We start from the raw sequence: 26568 nt of genomic DNA on the forward strand, positions 1-26568 counted from the left end.
TTGTTTATTTCTAACGTCATTAGGATCTATAGATATTTCTCTGATGTTCTGGAACAACTGGTTGTTGTCGTGCTGTTTTCCAAATCACCTGATGTGTGAACTTTATTTGCAATGTTTATGTAGAAAGTGCCTATTCATGTCCTCATAACACCAGTTGCAGAATGCATTCAGCGTACCTGAGAACGTCACATGATCAACCACCATCGCACCATTACACTCGCTCCCCTGCACAGTAGAAATAGAGCGCTCCAGCTTCATTTCCGTTTTTCTGCCTCTTCCATTTTCTACTGGAACAGCTTGACTTTTTTAGAAACGCCACGACCGGGGTTTGCTGCCTTGCGCTCATCCTCTGGCTTGTGGTCAGAATGCATAGCCAATGCAATGTTTTGGGGGTGGGGAGGAAAGTGGGAGAAGGATTTATAATGCTTGCATGGTAAACTAGTTAACTGGGTGACTGAGCTGCACCTATAGCATGCTTATTTTCTTTGGACTGGTAGTCAGATAGACTTGATTAAGACATAATGTTTGCAAAACAGTAAGCAGCTGGTTTGGTGTATCATAGAGAGGAGAAACGTGATTGTAGGGGAGACGAAACCTGCAAACGAAGCCAATGACCAGTACTTGGTAGCTACGGATGTTTTCATGGCAGAGCATGAGGACAGACTTGTGTTTCGCAACAGGTTTCTCAGATGTTTTTTTTTTTTTTTTGCTTTTTATTGTTCATTTAGACTCAGTCAGTGTACCACCAAACTCACTTCTAGGACAGATGGACACATGAGCATTTAGCGTTGGTTAACCTCCCTTTTGTATTTTACTCAGGGTGCCAAAATGGGGAGGAGGAAACAGAGCAGGACATGCATTTCACATCAGAGGAAGCTAAAACCTGAAAACACAAATGATTAAAACAACATGGAACTGAAGGTTTCATTGGACAATGTTTAAAGTAAATTAATACAATAAATTTCCTCTTACTAACCTTGAACAGGTGGAGCCCTGAAATGGACTCCAACCATATGTAGCTCTTGGAAGACCTTTTATGAAGACCTGCGTTACTCTTTAGGCCTTTAATTTATTTAGGTGTCAAACCATAGAGGGTATTTAAGATTAGGTGTAGTTCTATGAAAACTGCAACTACAAATCTTGTTTTTTACTGCCATTTCTTGAGGGTGGGGTGACAGGCACACTTGTTTAGCACACAGCGTTTATCAGTTTTAAGATGTTCTGCAAATTGACCTGAGAATCTGCCTTTCCTCCTCTTCCTTTTTCCAAAGCACCCAAACCGCAGAAAGGTAGGCGCGTCAGGGCAACAGAACAGAAACCAGTTCTGCAGTATGATCCACGTGTTGACACAGAGCAATAAAGAAATTATTTTGTGGAGCCCTATCAGGCCTAGCAAAGTTTAAAAATGACTGGACACGTGTAGTCGACTTACTCTTTATGCAAATGCCAGTATTGCAAGACAAGCATTCAGTAGTTTATTGACAGCAATTATATGGCACCCTTTACCGAATTGCACGTTTTCATCAATTCCAAACTGAAGAGAAGAAAAAAATGGCCCTGCTTTGATAGAAAGTCATGGGTTCTCGACACTTTGCATGTGAACTAGTGTTAGATCTTTTTTCCTCTCCTCTATAGCTGTCTTTCTCTCTGTCTTTCCCTGTTATGTGACCCGAGTTTTCTCCGCTCCCTGCCCTTAGAAAAAATGTCCATCTCCTCTCGGTTCTCCTAATGTGTTATGCTTTCCTCCTTTTTCTTCCCTTTTCTTGTTTGTAAGTTTTATTTTTGTAATTGTGCATGTACAAGCGTCACTGACTCAATGGATATGTTTAAAAAAAAAAGAGATTTCTGCTGCTGAAGCCATGCAAAACATTTTGAATTGCCCTTAAAATATGGAAGATGTTTTCTGAATGCTTTATATTCTTTCTGCTGTAAAATAATAAAAAAGGAGAAAATGAAGAAAACTTGAGAACCTATTCTGCCATGTCTTTTTGCTTCGTCCTTTACTTTTATTGTTATTCTCTCACTTTCCTACCAGTACATTCCAGTTAAAAACAACTGCAGAGAAATAGCATATTTGATACTTTTCTTTTATTTTTATTCCTCGTAGCATTTGATTTTTACATCTCAAATAACTTTGAATACATACAAAGATCTTAACACGGCTTTCCACAGTTTAAAAGTAAATCAACTGAAAGTAAAGGTTTGAGCCTTGGAAACATGTAATGTATGCATGCATGGAGTTTGATGTTTGCTTTGTCTGCCCTGTAAAAGTGTATCAAGCATATGTTTCCCTCTGGATTAAGCACTGCTTGTTGTAAGGCAGATATCCAATTAGCTCGGTTTTTAGACGCAGTACTTCCAGAAACACTCAGAATTTCCATTTCTCTTCCTTAACTGCTTACGGATGCCCAGCAAGCGGCTGTAAGGTTTCAGAAGACCTTGTTTCTCTAATAAGACCTGAAAGAGATAATATAGTGGTTAGATATCTGTAGTACCGTGTGTAACATAAGAGTGTACAGTTTAAGTTAGAAATACGGGTCAGTTCCTTTTAAAAGTATTCAAAAGTGTTAATTAATCAGAAACCTGAATTAATTTTCCTGAAATTTCATGTGATAGTCCAATACAAGCTAATTGTTCATGGGAGAAAGTATATGCTTTACAAATGTTTTTTTACGAAGAAAATCTTATACATTTTTGATGAGAGGTGGTGGTGGAGGCATCGTGGTGAGGGAATGCATTCGCTTATCAGAGAATTATCGCATCGAAGTCTTTACACCATCAATTTAATGTTATTTTGTAAGGGAGAAAGACAAGGGTGCCCCATTTGTGTGATGCTGGCAGACCCTCACCTCCAGAAACAAAAAGTAATAAATGCTTTCCACACTTTTCATCTTCTCATAATGATTTTCATTTTTCCTTCAGCTGCATAATTATGCACTTTACCTTGGTCTGTAATAAAATCTGTCCAAAATGCAGCTTAGTTTGTAATTTTTCAAGAGATATTGTTTAAAGATTCTGTGGTTAAGATTTCTCTTTCCCATTTTCAGGATGTAAATGTTTGAAGTCACACACCTCTCTCTTGACTCCTCTTGGCACCAGATTTGTCGTCCTGACACCTGAGGGATAAGAACACGAGGGATTCGACACGATTCGAGATATCCATTGTCTAGCACCTTGTCTTTGCAATGTTTCCCTTCAGGCCATACCTCAAGTAGATGAACATTGTAGAAAAATGGCTTCAAATTTGTTCTTAAAAGTGTCTCTTACCATCTCTGTTAACTTCCCCAGATATAAAAGTGGAATATCGGAGAGCTGCACCGTCCTGAGGAATAAACGTTTGCTCAGGAAGAGACTCGTCATCCAGCGTTCCGATAACGCCATCCTCCACTGACGCTGAGGTCAAACATAAATTTAAAAAAGTACATAAAAATTTTTCAAACACTGAATGTTTTCTAATCCAAAGTAGCGCTTATAGTCACTTCTAATCAACAGAAAATTGACTGCATGACTAGAACCACTCACATTCCTTTGCCTGCTAGCTGAACTTTGGCAGAAAAATCACTGCTGAGCATTGCAGCACTCAGGTAATTATTTTATGGCCCCAGGTTAAGACTCTGCTGTCATTAATCTCTGAAAATTAAATTGTACCACGGAAAATGCTAATTACCCATCTTAATTGATGGATTATTTTTCATAAAAGCCATAATAGAGGCATCATCCTTTGCTCACCTGGTCCTGGATAGGGCATCTCGGCCGATTCTGTGATAGGGTGGGCCAGCAGGGTGCCAGAGGCCACAAGCACAAAGGCCCAGGAGAAGAGATGGCTGCACTTCATTACTGCCTGATGCTGTTGTGGGAAGTGGCTCTGATTTGCACGCAGGTCCTCTGGTGAAGACTTCTGCATGCGCCGTGGCCCCAGTTGTTTTATATACCTCCAGCTGGGTCTACTCCTGACTGGCACGGCACACGCACACACACGCTTTTGTTTGCTGCCACAGCCGTCGGCTACATGCAGAGTCACATCCGCTCTCGCTGGCATAAATCAACAGGGACACGCAGGTGAATTATGGACTCAATAAGAAGACGCCGCACTGTCCCGTCTTCCAGAGCCAGCGGTCATTTTATTTTACCAGCTCTTTGGCTTGATTAACCAATTTCACAGAGTTTATAAATGTTATTAAAGCAGGTGCGTAGATTGTCATGTCAACACCCACACTGGGGAGCAGGTGGCACACAAACGGCGCAGATGAATCACTTCCACCTTTATGTTACCTCTTTGTTCAAGTCTTAGGTCATCTGACTCCTAAAACCTTGTTGCATACGAAGTAGAGAGAGATCCTAATAAACCAAAGTAATTACTTCATCAGAAGTTCAGGGCAGGCTTAAGTGTTCATAACCCTCTTTTCTTATGAGCTGCCTGACATTTTAAATCAATTCAAGGCAGCAGGAGATTTTCCACAGGTCACTTAATTCAGCCTGATTAATACACAATATTTAGAAGCTTGGTAAGGCTGTGCGACTCTGGGTCTCTGCTTTCTCCTCTTCTTAGTCATGCAATAAACCCAACCTTTATGAGCGTATCCAGTGTGGTTGGATAGTGTAATAGCAGCTTTATTACTGCTGAAAAAGATGAAAGACAGCTACTTACAAAGTTACATTTTCCACCTGCGGTTGCAATTTCCGTATTTACTAGAGGCATTTTGTGGGCAGCTGAAGAGGCAACATTAAAATTTATGCTTGGGAAGTTAAATACCAGTTTTGGTACAATTAGTTGAAAATTTAAATCTATGTTTGATATTATATTCATGTGTGCCTGTGGATGTTCAAACTTAATTTGTTTTAATTCTGACATTTGAACTTTATATAAAGCTGAATGCTCTGCAAAACAGTTAGTGGAGAAACAGTAAATGTTGGAAGAGCCAAACACAAATTGATGAAGATGATGCTAAGAATGGAGACTGGAGAATGGAACTAATTTAATTTCTGTTTTTCCTTAAACTGCTGTTGCCTCTGAGCTCCATAATCCATCAACTTTGTGCTCCAAAGGTCATTAATTATGGGGGTTTTTTGTCTTGTTTTGCTTTGACACGTACTTTGTATTTTTCTCTGTTTACTTGGATGCCAGGCACAGACTCTATCACTTATGAAATTATTTATGTAGTAGAAGGAGTGTCTCCAAATCCCATTTTTGTGGAGCAAAACTGTACAGACACTAGTAGGTAACCAACTTCATTACCTACTTGTGAAGGTAACTTATGGTTATCATAGGGCATTTTTTGACCCAAAATGGCAAGACAAAAAAATTATATTTTACAGCTGTTTTCAACAAATTCCAGTAGATTAAATATGAAGCTGTAGTTTTGCAAACATACACAGAATGTGTGTAGCAAAATGAGCAGCTATTGTATGATTCATTCCCTGAAGATACTGATAAATAAAAATAGAATCATATCCATTTTTTTTTTTTTTTTGCTTTGATTGCTACTTAGTACATCTACTCTAACATGGTTGCTTAAAGTGGCAGTGCTTGTTGTTTTTACCTTATAATAAATGGTTTATGTCCTTACAACAGCTCTCAAATACTTTGAATTAAATTGTTGACGTTAAATCCTGTATCATTTGAAAAAAAGGTGTTGTGTATTTTGTAAAAAAAAAAAAAGAAAAGAAAAGAAGAAAATGAAAAAATTTGTTCCCTTTCTAAAATAAAATGCTTTGCCTTTATCATTTTCTTTGGTGTTACTCTGTAATAGAATCTAAATTCAGTCAGAAATTATCAGAAATACTATATACTATTGTGAGTCATTGCAGCTCAATAGCATAATAGTTAACTCGTTTATTTATTAATTTGTTTAGAAAACGGATAACTCTTATTTTCTCGATGGAGAACTTCTACGTAAGATTATTTTTTCATGTGACCAGTCGTTTCCACGGTTGTTGATTTTACAACAACCACTAGAGGGCAACGTTTTCTTTAGGAAGCTATTAACTAAACAAGATATTTGTTCTTGGGGTAAAGCTGACATTTTTACTGACGCTCTTCTTCTTTGATTCTTTAATATCCTAGTCTGAAACCACAGACATGGCCTGAAACCTTACAGGCTTTAAATAATCAGTGGTGTAGGACCGAATAGCACGGATGAAAATAAGTGTAAGCCAGTTTTTGTACATTTCTAAAATTTCTGCATGAAATGTGAGATTAGTTTATACTTAACCAGCTCTCAGATGACACCTATTTCTAAAATGGCACCGTTTGGGTTTAGATAAGTTTTGTTTGATGATGAAAAGGTTCACAATAACATATAAAGATTAAACAAAAATTGAAAAAAGGTTTTTAACGTCTCAACTTTCAGACTTCTTCCAAGGAAATTTGAGTGACTGGATCATTTGGATTAATTGCGAGATAAATAAGTGACAACCATCTGAAAGGTGATGACGGCAAAACAATTAAAAACTTTATTGCTATGCGTGTCGGAACCAAACAAACCCTTACCTACGGTGATTGGTTCACTTGTTTCTGTCGACTAAGCTTGTTTAGTAAACATATTTCACCCTTTTTTCCCATCTAATATTCACTGGTGTTTAATAAAAACAGGCTTGAAAGCGTCAAGCTAGTGTTGGCAAAATCAAATTTGGATCATGGAGATTCGGATGCTGGAGGTGTACGTGAAGGCAGCATTGAATGGCCGCCCCCGCCCCCGCCGCCGCCGCCGAACAGGAGCTGTGAAGGAACAGCCCCACAGACTGCTGGCTAAACTTTGTCCCCTCTGGTTTCTCTCACCGAGCCGACACCTCTTTGTTTCTGTCGGGGTCAAGTACCGCCGCTTTCCCGAGGGCTTCACACCGAAACCACAGGCGTTAGAGACGGCCAGGCGCGCTGGTGGCAGCTCCGATAATTTGCTGAGATCCACAAAAGAGGAAGAGGAGGAAGGAAGGAGGGAGAAGAAGAAGGAAGGTGGGACTGAGCGGAGCTTGGAGAAGTTGACACTTCGTTGTTATGTTGGGTACTTGTTGAATAAGCTGCGTGTACACACAGATACGACACTGCGGCCTTTGTGGGCAGCGAGCTGGAAGCTGGTAGGTTTATTATAATTTTACCTGTATCGATTATTGGCTTGTTACGTTGCCGACATATTTGTTTACACTGTTGCAAACCTGAAACCGGCCCGAAAGTACAGGTTCCATTGATGACGATGACCAGCCAGTAACAGCAGTGTTTACACTACTTCTTCTTTATCCAACTCATTTAACCAAAACTTGATGTATTCCCTAAAACCCCCAAGTATTAGGAAGCATTTTTCAGTGTGGCAGTGGCTTATTTTTAAAACCTTGTTAACCATCATGCCTTGGATAAGACCGTTGTTGCTTTTTAAACTTTTTTGTCTTTGTACTCTTGTGTTACTCAAGTGTTTTCATAATGTTTAATGTTTCACTTCTCTGTTTTGCCACAAGTCTCATTTCATTATTTCACACAATACACCCCCCTCTGTGATGTGCCAGGGTCTTCTAAAACACCATGAAGGAGTGAGAAGTGGGGGCAGAGATGGCAGAGCTGGAGATCGACCAGTCCAACCTTCCACGTGTCCAAGAAGGTAAACACACACTCTCTCTCACACACACACACACTGAAATATATAATTCCAGCCTTGATAGAGCCACAAGTGCATGGAAAGTATGTGCTGGAAAGAAGTCGGTGTGGTAAGAAACCAGCCTCTGTTACTAATCTGCAGACTATTTCATTCCTCGCTAGAACACACTTCTGCTGTCAAAACTGTCTTAATTGTTCATGACATGGAGTAAATGTTGCATTATCCTATTGGAAGTAGCTATATGGAGATCTGTACTCTGACAGTATTGATGCTCAGATAGTGTTTAAAGGATGTTCAGTCGGCATCGAGGTGCAAAGAAAACATCCCCCAAACTATTACAACCCCAGCAGCCTGAAAATGGATTCAAAGCAGGACGCGTCCAATCCAAACTCGGAGATAAAGACTCATTGGACCGTTCCATGTTCTCCAATTATTGCCTCGGTTTCCTGTTCGTCGCTGACAGAAGTAGCACTAGATGTGGAGCCGTGCTGCTGTCGCCCAGTTCAACACGTTGTGTTTTCAGAGTTGCTGCTTTGCGTACTTTGGTTGTAATGAGTCGTTATTTGAGCCACAGCAAACCTTTTCTATCGTCTTGAACCAGTCCACCTGATTTCCTTTCAACTCAGCTGTTGTGTCATATTTCCATCCACAATCGTCCTAAAATATATTCTTAAGACGATTCTTTGTAAAGCTGAGAGACGGTTGTGTGTGAAGCTTCCAGTAGATCATCGGTTTTTAAAATATTCAAACCAAAACCAACCATGCCATGTGCAAAGTCACTTAAATCATTTCCTTAACTATTATGATGCTCAACACGCATTAAGTTGTTGCCATGTGACTGGGTGACTTGCTATTTGTGTTAACCAAAACAGTTTATTAGATGTGCCTAATAAATTGGCAGGTATGTCAGCAGAATTTGTTTGTATCACAGAACAGCTGCTTGCCTGAAAAGTTATTGAAAGAACTTTAAATGACATCAATATCATTGAATTAAAAGTTTCAGCATACAAAATTTTAAGTTCTGTTCCTAAACTGTGACCTATAATCAGAAAAAATAAAAAAAAAATTCTACAAATCCTTGGAAGAAACATTCAACAACTATCTTTTGTAAACAAGCGAACCGTTGTAGCTGTTAAATGTCAATTAATTGACTTGTAGTAGTCTCTTTATTCAGCGCAAAGGTCAAGTTCATTAGAAAAATCTCAGTGTTCCTGATAGCGCCGTGTTTTGACTCATTTCAGTGAGCAGTGCAGACTTCCTGTGGGTTGAGTCTTTGGCTCCATCTATGCAGGAAGAAGATGATACCAGTGGTTTAGAGTAGGAGGGAATTTTCCACACAAAGGTTCACTGATTCTGCTGTACACAACTGGATTTGTCGTTGACATCGCTGGTATGCTGAGGGCAGATAAGCATTAGGAAATGACTGAAAAACTCGAGGCTTTGAATGCAAAATACACAAGGATCCTCATGTGTCCTCGTTGTTTAAGTTATCTTTACTGATATGTGGTGGCTTGGTAAAGTAGCTTTTCAGTTTGATGTGTTTTCACATTTTGCTATGTCACCACCACACAATTCAATGTATTTTATAGGGATTTTGTACAATAGACTTACAAAAAGTTGTGCATATTGATAAAAAGTGTCAAAATCCTTTCAGTATAAATCTGTAAAGTATGTCATGTAGGCATGTGATAAGAGCTCAGATTTATTTCATACCAATTTTCATCCGATTTTAATCAATTTTTTTCTGTCACTGCCTTTTTTTAAAACAAAACAAAGAAATTAGAAATGGCTACATATGTTCAAATCACCATTCTGGGAGTTATCCTGAATTCAAAGTCAGGCTGTGAAACAAGCTGGGAGCTGGGTGGGCCGACATCACTCTGAACTAGGGGAGCCACGAGAATGGGGGAGGGGGAATTTAAATCTTCATAAACCAAAAAATTTATTGATTGATGAAATTGATCTATTGCCCATAAATAAAACCCAGAGTTGTGGAGAAATTTAGGAAAGGGCTTTGTTATATGTTGTCTGTGGATGTGAAAAAACTTGCTCTAATTGCATTGATATGTGGTTTTATAAAGTATTCAGTGGGGGGGGGGGGTGCAGAATACAAATGTGCGCCAAACGTTTCAGATTTTATTTGTCAAATATGTCCATGGTCATGCATCGGATGACCATGGACATTTACAAACCAATTACAAACCATAAATCACAGAGAAATAAAATGTTTTTTTGTTGTTGTTTTTTAAGTCGAGTCACTTAATACTGCTGCAAAAGTATTTAAAAATACATTGCAGACCAAAAAATGCTGCCCTTGGTTGCTTGTGAATAGGAAAACAGTCAGTGGTTAGGAATTTCTGAGCTGTGGCTTGGATATAGATGGTTGGCTCTGTCTTTGGCATGTCCACACTAATGAATGGGTTAGGAATAGGCCTGCATGTCTTTTATCAGGGGAGATAATTCAGCACTCCACTCTTGTTTCCACTCACAAAGGCCACTCTGTGCAGCTCTGCAGTTTTCATGCTTAATCAAGCCGAGGGAAACGCACAAACAAAGCATGTAATAGCATCTATAAACTTGTCAGCGGAACAATAGCAGTATGTAAATCAGTATGTCTGTTCAGGATAATTTGCACCCCTCACCCTGCATGTTATTATCCACTTTGACCAGGCAGATCTCCTGAACTTGCTGGCACTGGGCTTGTTTGGTTAACATCTCCATGTTGCTGGAACTCCCAAGAGCCTTGTCCCTTTTCACCTACATTGTGTTTTTTTTTTAACTAGAAGTGTCTTGGCTAAGTCAGCTCTCTTTGTTTTCGTTGCCCCCCTCTTATCTGTTCCTGTTTTGGCTCTCCTCTGGCTCCTCTTGACACAGCCCTGATGTGCTTTGGGAACGCAGCTCCCACTGGAATTCCCCCACCTCCCACTCATTCCTAATTTCACTCTCTCCAGCTGACCCCTCCAGTCCCATTGCCCCCCTCACCTCCCTTTGTTCTCAACGACAGCGAGGTCCACTTCTGGAGCCGCTCCGGGAGCATTTCTCCACGAGACGCTTTGAGCTGTCTCTGGGTAAAACTTGTGCAGGAAAAGGAAAACGCGAGGAGAGACGGAGCGGTCCAGAGAGGTGGAGAGAGAGAGAGTGCGTGGGCGGTCAGTGGGACATTTTGGCTGAAAATAGAACCCTTGTCATTTTCTCCTTTTGCTGCTTTCTTTGTTGGCAGGCTCTCACAGCTGCAGCTATCCAAGTAGCAATGGAGATGGAAGAAAACTGTCTGTGTGTGTGTGAAGAGTTGCATGCCTCTCATAATCTGCATAATTTTGTCCTGAATGATTTTCTGTCAGCTCTCCTCAGTAGGTTGAAGCTGTTCATCACAAATCATGCAGGTCATAGTTTCCTGTTCAGTAATTATCCAACAGTAGAGTGCCTAACATTTACCCTCTTGTGTATAAACATTGCAACCTAATGTGTGCGTTCTGATTTACTATCCTCTTAGAAAACAGGCTTGTTAGAAGCCGTTGTTAAGAAGCTTACAGTAGTCGCCCCTGGATTTGCGCTGAACATATGTTTTTTTTTTTTCTTTTACCATCAGGCTTGAATGCCTCACTTCCTTTCTCTAAACCTGTTCAGCCGTCATTGTTGCACACAATTCGTAATGTGACCACACTTTAAAGGAGTGAGGAAAAACAAGTTAAACTACATTTCAGACACACCCACACCCTCATTTAGGCTCATGCCAGACAAGACGCGCCATTTTTCCCCCCGTCTCTCCATCTGCCAGCTCTTCTGTCTGTGCTGGAATTAAAAGGGAACTGCTCCGAGCCGTCACTTTGCCCTGCCGGATGAGGCCGAGACTTAGATGCAGCCCCTCCCTCGCCGACATGCAGGTTGGAGATCCATTTAGCGGATATTCCCCTAAGCTCCACAACAGGTGTAAGTGGCAATGAATGTCTTCGTTGGGATAGTTTGACGCTTCCAGGGGCAAGTGGGCTTCATTTTTGGTGTAAACTGACCCCTTCAGGGCTTAGTGGTGTCTGGGCTGGCGCTCTAAAAAAAAAAAACTCCCAAAAAAAAAAAAAAAAAAAAGAAAATCAGTTTTGCTTTGTGTATTCAGTAGCACTTGATCAGCAACTATTGCAATCCTCCATATAACAGGGTGAATAATTTACATCCTCCTGCCTTTGGGGGCTTTAGAGGATATTTACTTCAAGTAAATAACTCTCTGTTGTGACCTTTTTATCTATCTGATAATCCTAAAGGATGTAACAGCTTAAACAGGCTTCCACAGACTTGTGGACATGTGCTAACAAAAGTTTGTGCTAACAACATCAAGGATGTCTGGTGTAACAAGCGTCAACGCTCTCACGCTGGTCAAATGTCGCAGCAATAAATAGAAAAATCTCTCATTCAAATGTTTTGAAGTGGCTCCGATAGAAGGAAACTCTCACCCATTTTCTGATTGAGTCGGCTAATAAATCTTTGACTAATAGGACATAATATGTTTAGAGCATTTAACCGTCTTCTTTAGATGGTCACGACATTATTAGGCAAGGAAAAATGACGCAGTGAAAACAACATGACACCTGGAATGTAATGGTAAAAAATATGGCATTCCTAACAGCCCTTTGTGAGAACAACCGTTAGAACGACGACAAAATGATTTGTTAGGCAGCTGTGCTGGTTATTAACGCCAGAGCAGTTCTGTGTTGTTTGATGAATAATGAAAACCTGATTTGATCTGGTTCACAGAGTTCCTCTGCGGTATTTAAAAGTCAGAAGAAGTAAATCTTCTTCTGATGTTTTCTAAATCTGAAAAAGTTAGGAAGAAAAGAAATGGTGTGACAAAACTTTCACATTTTATTCCATGTCTCACTCCATTAATCATATGAAAAGACAAATGAAATCTCAAACAAGCAATGACATGCATGCAAGCTGAATCACTAAACTGCTGTTATTTGAACAATCGTCTGACTGTAGGTGTCAAACATTGGACATTAAACTTGGTGACATTTGAAATATGGCATGTTGATCTTAACCAGATGTAGAAACTTGATGGTTGCTAAAGTGGGAAAAGTGTTACCCGTAATTTAAGTGAGAATCTGAAAACAATTAAAGCATTTATGGAACCAAAACACCAAACAACAAAAGCAGAACCAGTGAATTTCTAAAAGCTTAACCTTAAAAGTATGAGAAGATTGAAAAACTGCAAGAAAATGCTCAATTTCAAATAACTTTTTTTTTTTTTTAAATTCCATTTGTTTTTTCCCCCATTATGCATTATTACAGCCTGTATGGTCTGTAATTTTGGGGTTTTATGTGTCTGGTTTTCTGAATTATAGTAACATTTTTGGGCCACTGTTGTCAGTAAGTGTCGAGTTTAAAAACACAGCAGGCAGTTTGAGGAGCGCACAGAAATATAAAGGCAGTAAAGCAGTCTTCAAGTGTGGAAGGAGTCAAATTCTTGAATGTTTCAGTCGTGAGCGAGCTGCACAGATGGCTCCTGCTGTCTGCGCATAATAACCTCAGTATATTACCCTCACAGTGAGTCGTGTCATTTGCGACTCGCTTTGAATTTCAAAGCCTTTATTGTGATTAAAAGGCTTCTACTTTTTTAAAAACCTGGTTGCTTGTTTGGTATTTTTATCTGATCACTGAGAGTTGTTGAGCTTTAGAAATTGAGAGGAAGGAAACGCAACAATGGTGCTGTGTGTTTATTTGAGTTACTCTTCAGTTTGTTTGACAGATGTGTAAACACTCAGGCTGTCGAAAATTGTGTTTTAGTTTCTGTCATGTCTTTCTGTGCATGAAGGGGGAAAAACAGAGACATAATGGCTGATAAATTATGGTTTACCACATGGGCAGCAGATATTAGCTTCATGAAATAAGATTTAAACTCTGTTTGCCTAGACGCCTTAAATGTTGAACCAGAACACTTTCTGTTTTAGAGGCAGCAGGTTATAGCTCACAAGCTTTGCATGCTCATTTGTTTATGTCCACTGCTGCTACCAATCGCTTGAATCTTGAGTTTTTCAGCAAAACATTCTTGCTTTAAATTGAGAAACAGCTGTGCACACACCTCTTTATGAAGTAAGTGATGAGGACTAATTTTAACCACATGCGTGCTTTGATTAAAAGTCTGTGCCTTGTTAAAATCTAGATTTCACAGACACTGAAATCTACTTAGACTGTAATTTATGTAAAAATGATAGCTGCACTGTTTAGTCGTTGTGTGAAAAGCAGTTATTAAAATAAAAAGCTGTTCTCAAGTCATCCTGAAGTGACCCAGAGTCTTGGAGAGTTTATTTTTCCATTTCAATTGCTCATGTGACACAATGCTAAAAATGTCAACAAGGTACTAGCAAATAAAAAAATAGACTATATATGTGGTATAATCAGTATCTGAAGCAGAATAACTCAGATTGTTGAAAACGTCACGTTTATAGAGGAGGCAAAACCAGTGCACTGAAACCTGATTTAGTTATATTAAAATGTATCGATCATATTTGTAAATGCCTTAAGTGTTGGAAAAACCTGTTGCTAATCAAATATTAGATCATCTTAAATCTGTTCTTGCTGAATCCGATGCACTTTAGTCTCAGGCCTGACATCATAAGGTTCAATGTAAGGATGCACCGATGTGAAAATCTGGGCCAGTATCGATATCCAGTATGAATATTTAAGCTATAATCAATATTTACTGATCTTTTTCTGACCATTTCATGAAGAAAGAACCACATAATGCTGACACAAACAACAGTAAAATTGAAATAAAATCTGTTTTTAAAATCTGCACAATTGTAATTATCGGTACTGAAGTGTTAAAAATGGACTAACATCATCCGACGTCACTGTTGATGCCGATATATCATGTACATATCGGCATGATATATCGTGGATTCATGTTGGATCGTTAATTCAATGGATTCATGTTGGATCGTTATGTTATGTTCCTTGAATTATGAAAACATTGTCCATAGTTACCATGGCATTCGATAAATTACCTCACTTCAGTTTTCTGTAGTTTGTTGATTTAGTCAAATAGGAAGTTGTAAATCCAAACATGCTTTTCAACTGGTGTCCCACATGGTTGTGCATTTGGTTTAGTTAAATCTTATATTAATAATTCATCTTTTATTGCTGCTAAATATTTAACAACTGTTGATTGGACACTGAAGTGCTGCCGGTGTCTGTTGTTTCAGTTTGCCAGACCTTTGCTGTGCTCGAGGATGGAGTGTTGGCACACAGCCTGCAAGAGCAGGAGAGTAAGTTTAAAATAAATCATAGCTAAGCCTCACAATACCAAGTAACTGAGCTGCTTGATTGCACTGAACTATGATTCAGTAGTTGTGTACTGTTACTTAACAGTCATAGTTTGCATTTACATATACATATATACATTTAAAGTCCAAATCAACGCAGATCCAATTTATATTGGTATACATTTTGTTCTCTTTGCCTTTAGTTGAGCAATACTACACCACCAATATCCAGAAGAACCAACTGGTGCAAAATGACATCCGGGTAGCCCGGAGGCTGCAGCATGAGGAGGAGCAGCAGCGGGCCCAGCAGAGCGCCCTCTTCAGACAGGTTTCCAGACAAATGTAAGTCACTCCAGCTTCTCTCTCAACTCGCTCTGATGCTGCAAAAAGAGATTGTGGGGAATTTCCCACATGCAGTGTGTTTGCTCTGAGATCAGATTATTTGTTTTAGTAAATCATGAGCATAAAAAGCCATTTCCTTTCCTTTCGCACAGGGAAGAGCAGGACTTTGAATATGCCCGGGTGATTCAAGAAGAGCTCCAGCGACGCGCTGAGGAGGCACACAGGAGGGAGCAGGACGATGAGGTATAAATTTTATACTTTAAAAAAAAACATTTTAAAGTAACAATATTCCTTTATATGTTAGGAAAACTTCCATAATATGCAAATTGCAGATGTTTTAGTGTTGTTTGTTCCTGTTTTTAATATGGCAATAAAAATTTAATTTCCCAAAAGTCAGGAATGCACATAGAGTACCAGGAAGACACAACAATCAAATCCTGATTCCTTACCAACCTTAATAACACCATGAATAGCTTGCACAGCTTATTTCTGAGATGTTCTTTGTCTTTTCTTTATAAAAACAGACAATATATCAGAGCGTCAGTCTTCACATATGGTGTGAACACAACATGGTGGTACTAATAGGATTCAGGTTCAGTCTCAGGTGAAGGATGCTGGCTTTTTTTGTTTACATGTAAACAACACTTGTGAGGTAGAATAATACATAATCGGCTTTGCACAGCTGCTGGTTACATTGAAATGACTTAGCCGTTCGCTCTGGAACATTTTATTGAACTGGATTGTTTTTAAGTTTAGTAGTAAGAAAAACTCGAATCTTTCTGTGTCCAGGCGACCACACAAGCAAGCTTATTCTTTAAATGTTGCCATTAATCCCCAAGAACATCAACTTTGGAGCAATATAAGGACTTTGAGTCATAACTTTAGTTTACGAGGCAAAGGGTGTAGTAACCAGCTGGCAGCCTACCTTTGGAACAGTAAGGGGCTAACAAACAAATTGTGACGAGGTGCCAATTATGTTAGCGATATATTAAACCTCTGCCACGTTGTACTGAACCAACACTGGAAAAAAAGCTTGATAAAGTCAATCTACATTATAAAGACAAACTTTTGATTATTACTGCACAATAAGCACTTATGTAAAAATGCCAAGACTTTCTCATGTTACTGCTGGTCATTTACTCCTAAAAGGTACAATTCCTTGTTTGTGGGGCCAAACAAGTATTTGGAAGAACCAAAAACAAGAAAGTTGCAAATTTTAACTTTAACTGTAGCTCCTTTTTGAGCTGCAGTTTTTAGAGCACAGCGGATTGAAAGAAGAAAATGATACAGACAGCGGTGATTGAGTGGTCTATTTATTAAAATTAGAAAAAAACAAAAGCTAATGCTAATTAATCATAACTTAGCCCTTTGAGTCTTAAGTTTCAAATGTACGTCTGGTTATTTTAACTTTACACTGTTCTTTAAATGTCCTGTGAGTAAATATATTTTCCAGTTTATCCATAACAACTAGAACTTTCAATATCTAGCAGTAATTTTGCACTAGAAACTGGTAAGTGTTTTTGCAGTGCATTGGAGGGAAATTATCTGGATTTTCTTATATATTTTCTAATCTTGACAGCGTTTTATCTAACTAACTAGTGACCTGAGGTTATTCTTAATGCTTGTTGTTTTTGCAACTGAACAGTTTGTTTTATTGCTTTAAAAAAAAGGAAAAGCTGCTATAAGGAACAGAATGTTGTCTGGACATGATGGTGGGGCCAGATGGCAAGCATCAATCATTTCTCGCTTGTTTTCATCTTCCCCCTGATGGCCAATCCTAAAACTTCACCCTGGGTTATGCTAGATCATTAGAAACAAACAGCTACGCTGCACACGGCAAAGAAAAAAAACAGGGCTCTGCAGTAAAACTCCCTATCTGGTCCAGCACTCTGTGCCTCAAGGCCACTCCACCATAATATTTTTCTTTACGCGGCAGTTTCCTTTTTCTAGATGAGCCTGTGTATAAAAGCCCATTCTTGAAAGACAGGGAGTGCCATTCATCTTTGCTGAAAGGGTCGGGTTAAAATTCATGTTTATACTCTTAGTTGAATGTTGAAAGAGACAAAGCTGCTTTAATAAAACTGACTCAGTTTCCTGAGGAAAGAGTGACAGCGATTGGGTCATAGTTTGGGTTTTTTGAGCGCTGTGGCGCTCTTGTATAGTTGAATCTTTTGCAATAGTGATGATTTGGGGGGGAAATGTGGAAGCCTGACACCATCCCATCTGTGAGGTGCTGTGGTGGCAGCATCATGTGATTGCTGTGTTTTGCTGGCACACTTCACCAAATAAAAAATATGATTACATATAAATATTGGAAAAACATCTGAGAAGAATACAGGCAAAAATGAGTCTCCCAAATGAGCAGTAACCCCAATCGTCCAGGAAAATGAGTTACAAAGTGGAAACAAAGTCACTGTTTTTCATGGAAAGCCTTTATTTCAGGCCTATGGAAATCTTTTAGGCGGAGCTGAAAAGGTGTGTGTGTGTGTGCGTGTGTGCGTGTGTGTGTGCGTGTGTGTGTGTGTGTGTGTGTGTGTGTGTGTGTGAGCAACACACTGCGTGAGAAGCTTGTGGAAAGATACCCAAAACACTTTACAAAAGCAGTTCTACCAAATACAAAGGACATTTATGTAAACTTGTGAATAGCATTTAGCATATAGAAATCATTTTGGTAATCATACCTGACCTGAAATTGACCAAATGTTAAGAAGAAACAAAGCTGTTTGTTTTTTTTAAAGCAACATATTCTAATTTATAGAGAAACAGCTTGCAGTATTTGAAGTTTTTTTCACGTTTTCTTTACCTCTTGCGTATGCATCGATGTAAATGTTTATTTTGAAATCAAACAAACCATCAGCCCTTGTGCTGAGGTCTGTTAATACCTTATTTAATAACTGGCCAATCCAAAGTGGTTGATAAACATTTGCCTCCCATTAGGTTGTCTTTAATTAAGAAACAGAAGGCGTTGGGGTGTGCAGTTTTAAATGCCAGATCCCTGTGGCTCTAAATACCTAACCTGTCATGGCAAGCTGCTAATTATGTGCTGATGTTGGCAAAGTGGCCCCTGCTGCAGACAAAAAGGAGCTGTGCTTGCTGTTTGTTTTGATTTATATTGCAAAAGATGCCTGTAGAGAGAGATTTCATGAAATACACAAGGAGAATTTGCTGATCTTTGGAGAACGTAATTAGTTGCTTTTCTTAGAAAGCAGCACCCAGGTGTGACACGACCTCCACCTCAGAGAGGACAAGACCAAGTGGGGGTTTTTTAACCCCTGGTCACAAAATATCACTTCGAGTATAAGTGTCCCGCTGACCTGTACCAGTCAGGAATGAAAGATTAGCTCCTCCTGGATGTAGTCTGTATGGTTAGATTTGTTTTTTGTCACTTTTAGCCTGATACAGTTTCCCAGGAATAAATAAATTAAGAAGTAAAATATTAAATTGCTTCTTCTTTGTTTTAAGTAAAATTATAATCCAAAACAAAGATATAAAAAGGATGCTTTTTTTAATATTTTGTTCTTCTGTAATAAAGTTACTGTCTGTCTTGTTTCAGTCTGTGCAACACTGCCACCTGCTGGCTTAAAGTAGCAGTGCATCAAGAATCAAAGTTGCTTTGAATTATGTTTCTTGTCACAAGTTTTAGTAGAAATGATAGTCTGTAGCAATCCCAACAGACTGTGTTACATGTCAGCTGTTTTATATCTGCATTTCTTTTTATTGGTGTTCATGTCAGACCTGGCTGCTGCTTGTTTAAAACAACTAGAGGAAAAGAGGTTTGCTGATTAATTCAGATGGAAAACACCCACAGATGAGAGATGATTCATAGCACTTCATAAAAACAGTAAGATTTTAGTATTTAGTTTGAGGACTAATACAGGTAGAACAGTGGGCTGAGAAGATCCTCATTGTTGCTGTCTTCACTTTGCATCGTTTTATGTGTCTCTGCTGACATTTGTATTTTTCAGATAATTCTGTTCCTGCCTCTCATGTGTCTGAGAACCTTTTCAGTGCCTGATAGATGGTATTGAGAAACTATTTTAAAATGTAATCCAATGCAAGATGTCGATTATTATTCACTACTGAAAATTTTACTCCAAATTAAGCGTGAACATACAGTTGCAACCAGATACTTGCAAAAATTTGTATGAAAAAAAATGTGCAGCCTTTTTATTTGTCACTGTCTGGCATTAAATTAGATTAACTATTTTTTTCTGCTAAATGCCTTAATAACAATGTAGCCAAACTCTTAACTTCTCTGTCTGGAGGTGGTGGTTTAATACTTCTACATAATGTTTTTACCTTATTATTTCATCTAATCTGTTTAGAGACCCACTTCCTCCTGCTTCAAAACTCCCCCACACCACAAAGCTTGAAGCTTATTCCCTTTTCCTCTGAATTTAACAGTGGTCTTTATTGCCTGGTACTTCCGTTTTAGTTTCACCAGACCACATGGTGTATCAAAAAAGTTATTTGATTTTCAAACTGTTACCTGACTCTTTTTGTTGTTGTCTTCTTCCTCCCTGTGTGGCTTTTCGGCCCATGTTGGTACTAACCTTGTTCGATGGGGGGGTAATGAATTTCTCCCTTGATCTTCCAAAGGATGATGGTACAAAGTCATCAGGAGGAAACTCTCTCCTTGATTAGTTATTCTGCCATTTAACAAATGGAAATATTGTGGTAATCCTAACTGATTAAAATGCGTTCAGCCTGATGTAATACTGTTCTACGTGTGAACGTGTTTTCACAGGAAATAGCTAAACAGCTGCAGGAAGAGGAGGAGCAGCAGGTCAGGAGGACGAGTCAAGACCAGGAGGATTTTCATGAAGGTACATTTTTTCATTTTGACAAATTGACGGCCATTTTGATTGACTGATTGGTTGTTTTTTGTATAGCCAGGTTTTGTTTTTGTTGCCTCCTTAGACGTTTTTCTGGACGTAGCCCCAGTGACATGGAGTCTGATTTCTGAGTTAGAGATGATAGACGGTCCAGTTAGGCATATATTGGATCGGCTCTGGTGTATTGCCTTAATTACAAATGAAATACAATCTTTTGTGTTTGTTTGTATATGGAAAATGTGAATCAAGGTGTAACATCACTTTGGTATTTTCCAAAGCATGTCCTTTGCCTCAGAACAGATTTGAAGCCATATATTTTGCTCTAAATCTGTTATTTGCGTCGCATGTTGTGTTTTTAAGCATGCTTCACATTGCTGTCTGTAAAAAGAAAACATTTCTGTTAAATGTGTAAAGCTACTTGTATAACTCTTGCACTAGCAGCTTTTTTAATGCTGCTTAGGGTAATTAACTGCACTTGTCTTTCACCATCCACTAACAGACTCTCCCATCCTTATTGCTTTTGTTTGCATGTTTATCAATGCTAAAGGCAGCACCAGTGGTCCTGCACTGCCGTCCTCTCACCATCACACACTCAGCAGCCCTCACCCAGGACAGCAGCAGTACTCGCCTGTCACCAGCAGGTGGCAGCATTCTACCGCTCATCGTGGTTCAGTGCTAACTGGGCCTCAGAGTGGTTCTCCCAGGAGAGCAGCATCTCAGAGCAGCACAACTTCATGGTCAAATCAAGGGCATGCAGAGACCAGCAGGCAAAGAAGGCCTGAGCTCAGAGAGCCTGTAGATGAGGATTCAGAAGACTCGGATACTGTTTTTACTGAACAGCTCTCTGTTTGGGCCCGGCGTCTGTATGACGGGGCAAATACGGCGCCTCGTCAACGACAGGCTTCTTTAAGATCCCCACAAGAGAGGAATTACAGAAGTCTGTGCACTCGCAGCAGCTTCACAAAGGACTTAGCAGGCAGGGAGGAGGAGAGCGAAAACTGTGAGGAAGACTATTACGAAAACGATAATGTGCAATGGAGAATATCTAGGAATGTGGATTATGAAAGCGATGAACATGAAGGCAGGCCTCAGGAAGCGGACAGCAGGCCAGCCGAGGCCTGCGAAAGGCGATGTCACCGCAGCGAATCGGTGAGCGTACACAACCGAAGTAGACACAGAAACGGAGACCTGGCAAGAACCTGGAGCTGCAAGGAGAACCCTGATAAACACGTCCGCTTCCAGGACGATCAGAGAGGTCCTGTCAGGAAGCAGGACGACAGCCTGAAGGTGTGGGAGATGCTCGGCCACCTCCTGCAGGAGAGGGGCGTCCCTGTGAAGGTTGGTGGCAGCGGGGCGCCGCTGCAGATAAGGGCTCAAAGCAGAGACAGCCAGGCGCTTTATGGGAGCGAGGTCTCCTATGGTGACTCCCAGCCACATCAGAGAGCCTTCCAACGAGCCGCCGCCACCAGGCACAGTTTCCATGGAGATATCAGGCAGAGGAGGAGATCGTCACACGGAGAAAGCTTTGGGAGAGATCACAGAGCAGACCAAGACAGGCGTAATTATAACAGAGAGGTTTGTGACTGCAATAGTGGAGAGCCTCATGTCTTTGACAGAGGCACAAGATGGAGCGAACACAAATATGTAAACATTGACAATAACAGAGAGAGAAAAGCGAATCAGACCAGAGTAAAGAGGGTGACAAGCGAACGCAGGCACTGGCACAAGATCACAGAAGAAACGTTGAGCTCAGACGAGGAGCAGGAGGCGGAGAGAAGAGCGGAGCGTCCAAGGCGAAGAGCGCTACATCGTAGCCAAAGCTTCAGCAGCAGCAGGGGTTCGAGCAGACACAGGTCGAGGCACGTAGCAGCAGGTAACACCCCGACCTGCAGCCAGCTCTGAGTCTGCACAGGGGAACACTTCCAATGTGTTCTTCCCATCTGATCTCTTAATCTCTACTCAATCGTTGCTGTGGGAGTGGGCTTCACCTGTGGCTCTGGTGTCTGACGTGGGAATTAATTTTTCTGTTTTCAGTCTAGAAACTTTACATCTCTTCAGTCTCTGCATTTTTACCAATCAAGTCTTGATCTGCATAGTGATCTCTCATTTCTTGGTGTGATTCCAAATAACCTTCGGCTTTGAGTCATTTATTTATTTGAGCAATCTGGCAATATGTTTTATTGTAATCACAGTGAATTGTCCCCCTTAGGAGCTTCTCTGCAACCAGAGCCAAGCGAGGCAGGCCTGGATCTGGGAGCCTTGCATCAGGTCCTACAAGATGAAGAAATGGCCCGCAAGCTTCAGGAGGAGGAAGACAAGCAGCTGAGGAGGGTAAGGGATCGAAGACGTTTTACAGATTATGAAAATGCCTTCAGAAAACCACAAACTCTTCTGTTGGGAAGCTCTGCCGCCCATTTTTGCAACCGGGATGATGGAAAATTTATTTTCCGGTTTGTCCTTAAAGCTACACTTACATTAAGCATCAACTACAGCACAACACAGCCACCCACTGTGCTGAGTCTATCCGCTCACCGCCGTTCGCTCTTCATCACCACCAGGCAGCAGCTTCGGGAGGAGAAAGGCTGCTGTACTCCAGGCATCGCGCCAGTCAATTTAAGGATGCTTATTGATCCCCCCAAAAAAAGATAAAAACCCAGACATTATCATAACTCAATGAAATACCCCGGAACTTTATACTACTAGCACTTAGCTTTCGTCAACAGCTAATTTGCGAAAGTGAGAGTGTTGCGCAACAGAAATAATCACCCGGCCGGAACACTAAATAATAATGCGCTAAGTAATAAAACCTTGTTTAACGAAGCTTCGGGGCAGGTAATTTTCCTCGAGGAATTTTAATAATCGAGGAACTCGAATCATTCGAGGAATCGTTGCAGCCGTACCCGTTATAAATCCAGCAGTTATGTGAAGCTCAAACATTTTCTACAGAACATTAGTGAACAATTAATGAAGACCAAAGAACAAAGCAGATATGACGGGAAGAAAGTTGTGGAGAAGTTTGGTAATGAAAAATTTTTCAATCTAAAAATGGAAAGAATGCGACACGTGCAAATCTAAGGAGGCCTTATTGTCCACACAAATTAACAGGCAGGATAAAGACGGGTAGCCATCATAACTCTGGACCGTTACTGGAGACGGTCGTAAAAAACAGCTCTTTTTTTTTTTTAGTCATAAAAAAAAAGTTTTTACGATTGTTTCCAGTTGTCAAAAAAACAATCAATTCCAATACACTTGTAGGTGAAAATCTGTAGTAGAAAATTATTATAAGGTAATATCTGCTAGTTAAATTGCTCTGGGTTTATTCTAACTTCTTGTACGTTTCCACCGGATAAAGCTATTTGGGCTGCATGCACAAGGTTGGGAGTTGTTTTCTACAGCTGCATCAGAACCAGTCTGTCTCGCCCCTTGTTTTGGATCCCTTATCCTTGTTGTAAAACTAATGTGTTGTCTCTGCCTGGAGAGCTTTTCACCCAGAACTGCTTCATTATTAATTTTCCTACAAGCTCTCTGTATTGTGCACAATAAACCTGATTGAGTGATCTCACCTGACAGTGCTTGATAATAGTTGTCTTTTTTCCGCAACAAAATCACTGCCAGATTTTTTTTGCACCATGCGGATGATGAGAGTCACGAGATCAGACAGTCATGAACAAGTCGGAGCAAGTCCTGGGTAGGACAGAGTTCACAATAACATCTGATCCTGCATGTGGAGCCCAGACAAGTTCGCTAGATGAGAGTTAAGAGTCTAGATATCACCTTACAATAAAATGTTGTGGCACACACTTCATAAATCTGATCGTTAAAGAAGAGTGCGCTGAAACAAAGCCATACAAAATGATGTTTAAAGTTCACCACAAGCCTTCTGGAAGGCTCAGAAACATGCAGATGGATGTTTATGTTTGGATGATTTTAAAATGAAACATTTTGACCTACAAACAGTAGCAATGGCAGATTAACAGTGAACACATAATCACCGCTGAGAAAAATGTTGCTGACGGCGTTTAACGATGGTCGGAGTTTAACGATGAATGGACTAAAAACAAGTCGAGATTCGGCCTCTAGCAGGATGACGATCTGAAACGTACAGCCAGAACTACAACCTACAGATCAAAGCATATTTGAGTGTTTGAGTGGCCTAATTAAAGTCCAGACCTAAATCTAATTGAGCATTGATGCTTTGTTTTCAGACAAATCCCATCAATTCTGACTAAGCCTAACTTATTTCGCGAGGGAAACACAGCAAACATTTGTCTCAAGATGTGCAAAGCTGTTACTTTCCTCAAAGGACTACCAGCTGTAACTGCATTGAATCAGGATGGGGAAAATACCATTGCAGGCCACACTTTTCAGATTATTTGAGAGGAAAAACAAGCATCAGAATCCTTCCACTAGAATCCTGCACTTACTTTGCGCTGGTCTACTACTTAAAACCCCAATAAGACAGTGACGTTTGTGGATCTAACATGAGAAATGTGGACAAATTTTAATACTTTTACAAGGTGCTGAAAGTGAAGATTTTGTTACAGGAGGAAAATGAAAAGAAATAATCTTCTTTACTTTCTTTACAGACGTCTTTACGCAGTTCCTATCCAGAGGGGGACTTCAGGGTAGCTCAGGTTGCACAAGATGAGGTACAGTGGTGAATTCCTGTGTTTTGTTCATTCTTGTAAATATCCCACCTTGATTTTTTTTTTTGTTTTTGTTTTTGTTGCAGGAAATTGCACGTTTTATGCAGAAGCAGGAAATCAAGGCCAAGCGAAGATCTCGTGAACTGGAAGGGCCAGGATCCTGGCACGAACACAGAGCGATGATGAATCACTACGACAGGCGAGCTGCCAGAGAAAGACAGGTACCAGGAAATAAAAGTTTAATTACTTTTATAAATAAAAGGACCGATAGAGACTTCGTCTTGTTCTTTAGGTGTATCGAGAAAGACTCGACTCGGAGGGTCTCCCCTCTCCGACTGAAGACTGCTCGCCGGAGAACCAGCCACCCAGCCCCGTTCACGCCCTACCGTAAGGAAATAAAGCATCTGTACTATTACTGCATCGATTCTGTGTTATGCATCTAATAATGCTGCCGTTGCAGAAAAGCCCAGCAGATGAGAAACATAGCAGAGGAGCTGGACCCGACCTTCCAGGGCCGAGTGCACGTCCCAGAGAGCTTCCAAGCAGGACAAACTGGTACCCAACAGGATGAATGAGTCTGGTTGTTGAAACAATAGCTTTGCATTCACTTTGTTTGTTTCAATTACAGGTCAGACCAGTGAGGCGCTTCCCACCGCCCAATCCGGCTCCCAGGACCTAACCCTTGAGGAACCGACGTTCATACCACCGACAAAACGACAGGCGGATAAATCTGGACGGAGTAAACCCAAAGAGAAGAGGGAAGGATGCAAGCAGCAATAAACAGATTGCGCTGACGGGAAATGGTTGTTTTTATAAGATAATTTTAATCTAACAAAGGGTTCTCATTGTTTATTGCTTTATCATCAAAAACTGAAAGAAAAACCAAGACAAGCACTTTAGGTTAGTAAAGCAAGGACGCATTATTATCGCATTTTGGACACTAGAACCAAAAGGGAATTGCTTAATTTGTTGAAGTACTTTTTAAAATGTGTATATTTAGTGTTTAATTTAACAATAATAGCATTAATGTTTGCTTTTTCATATCAGCAGCCAAATGTTTTTTTTACCGCAAACGGAGCGCCTGACTTCAGCTCAGATACGATTCGTTGTACGTTTCCTGCCTGGGATTTGGATAAAAGCTCCAAACACTCTTCAGTTTGGTTCAACCACAAACTGTTTTCTCCGAAGGCTGAAGAAGAAGTGAGATTGATGACACGTGAACTTGGTTTTAATCACCTGCGCTTGCATGTGTGTGCTACCTTTGTGTGTGTTTTCAGGTGTTATTGTTTACAGCTGTTCAGTGACAATCACATGAACTAACCTGAGAATGAAAACTGATCAACATTGGAAGGTTTTTTTTTAAAAATTCAATGCTGAATTATATTCATACCACCTAAAGTTTTTTCTTTTTGTTTAAACCAGAGCAGAGAATTTTATTGGCATTTCATGACAGTTTTAAAAAGTCTTTGAGGGTAAATATCTACATTGTGTAATTGTCGATGTTTACAAATGAACAACCGCTTGTCGCAGTTGCACAAATGCCACACTTTTCAGATTTCTACACTAAGTTAACCCTTTATTTGCCAGGTGCAAAGGTGGTCAGAGTCGCTACTTTTTGTGCTGGGTTTTCACGACTTCTCATGTTTGTGGTTGTAACATGAGGAATGTGGAGAATTTGAGTATGGATGCTTTTACAAAACAAAACAGTCTTTAACAGGATGAGCTACACTCCCAGGTCCAACTCTAAAACCTCCTGTTGACCTGCGTTTCTATATTCAGTGAAATGTGACGCCAAAGAGTCTGTCAGAACTCGCTCTGTGGGAAATTACCTCATGCCAAGCACTAATATTCATTCTGATGATTAAAAACTTTGGGATTTTTTTTTTTTTTGTTTCTGTTTGAT

At 40.1% G+C, this 26568-nt stretch overlaps 2 protein-coding genes across 5 annotated transcripts; one reads left to right on the forward strand and one right to left on the reverse strand.

The window, feature by feature from the left end:
- Window positions 1–2069: 2069 nt before the first annotated feature.
- On the reverse strand, window positions 2070–4079 carry LOC106954212 (prepro-urotensin II-beta-like). Its single transcript, XM_015043529.1, has 4 exons — window positions 3730–4079; window positions 3268–3393; window positions 3073–3116; window positions 2070–2457 (listed from the first exon to the last, which is right to left on the reverse strand). Exons 1-4 carry the CDS (start codon window positions 4037–4039, stop codon window positions 2344–2346), a joined length of 594 nt encoding a protein of 197 aa, XP_014899015.1. The 5' UTR covers window positions 4040–4079; the 3' UTR covers window positions 2070–2343.
- Window positions 4080–6680: 2601 nt separating this feature from the next.
- ccdc187 (coiled-coil domain containing 187) lies at window positions 6681–26546 on the forward strand. 4 transcript variants are annotated; one of them, XM_015043559.1, is made up of 14 exons: window positions 6681–6952; window positions 7034–7074; window positions 7498–7589; window positions 14783–14845; window positions 15046–15184; window positions 15337–15427; window positions 19932–20010; window positions 20567–21892; window positions 22229–22350; window positions 24606–24668; window positions 24752–24886; window positions 24958–25052; window positions 25126–25220; window positions 25288–26546. In XM_015043559.1, the coding sequence occupies exons 3-14, from the start codon at window positions 7541–7543 to the stop codon at window positions 25443–25445; spliced, it is 2415 nt and encodes an 804-aa protein (XP_014899045.1). In that variant the 5' UTR covers window positions 6681–6952; window positions 7034–7074; window positions 7498–7540; the 3' UTR covers window positions 25446–26546. The 4 variants fall into 4 exon arrangements, with proteins under 4 accessions (XP_014899045.1, XP_014899036.1, XP_014899054.1 ...); XM_015043550.1 differs by having other exon boundaries at window positions 6681–7074; XM_015043568.1 differs by having other exon boundaries at window positions 6682–7074; window positions 25294–26546.
- The last annotated feature ends 22 nt before the right edge of the window (window positions 26547–26568 follow it).

This window comes from Poecilia latipinna, unplaced genomic scaffold, assembly GCF_001443285.1.
Source record: "Poecilia latipinna isolate Pla-1442-1.1 unplaced genomic scaffold, P_latipinna-1.0 Scaffold36, whole genome shotgun sequence".
Lineage (NCBI taxonomy): Eukaryota > Metazoa > Chordata > Actinopteri > Cyprinodontiformes > Poeciliidae > Poecilia > Poecilia latipinna.

Excerpts from the sequence above, each read along its gene's own strand:
- LOC106954212 (XM_015043529.1), bottom strand. The coding sequence starts at position 4,039 with ATGCCAGCGAGAGCGGATGTGACTCTGCATGTAGCCGACGGCTGTGGC. Across the intron at positions 3,394-3,729 it reads GATGCCCTATCCAGGACCAG|CGTCAGTGGAGGATGGCGTT; the intron begins GTGAGCAAAGGA and ends GTTTGACCTCAG. Across the intron at positions 2,458-3,072 it reads CAAGAGGAGTCAAGAGAGAG|GTCTTATTAGAGAAACAAGG; the intron begins GTGTGTGACTTC and ends TATCTCTTTCAG.
- ccdc187 (XM_015043550.1), top strand. The coding sequence starts at position 7,541 with ATGGCAGAGCTGGAGATCGACCAGTCCAACCTTCCACGTGTCCAAGAA. Across the intron at positions 15,185-15,336 it reads AGACAGGTTTCCAGACAAAT|GGAAGAGCAGGACTTTGAAT; the intron begins GTAAGTCACTCC and ends CCTTTCGCACAG. Across the intron at positions 21,893-22,228 it reads GTCGAGGCACGTAGCAGCAG|GAGCTTCTCTGCAACCAGAG; the intron begins GTAACACCCCGA and ends TGTCCCCCTTAG.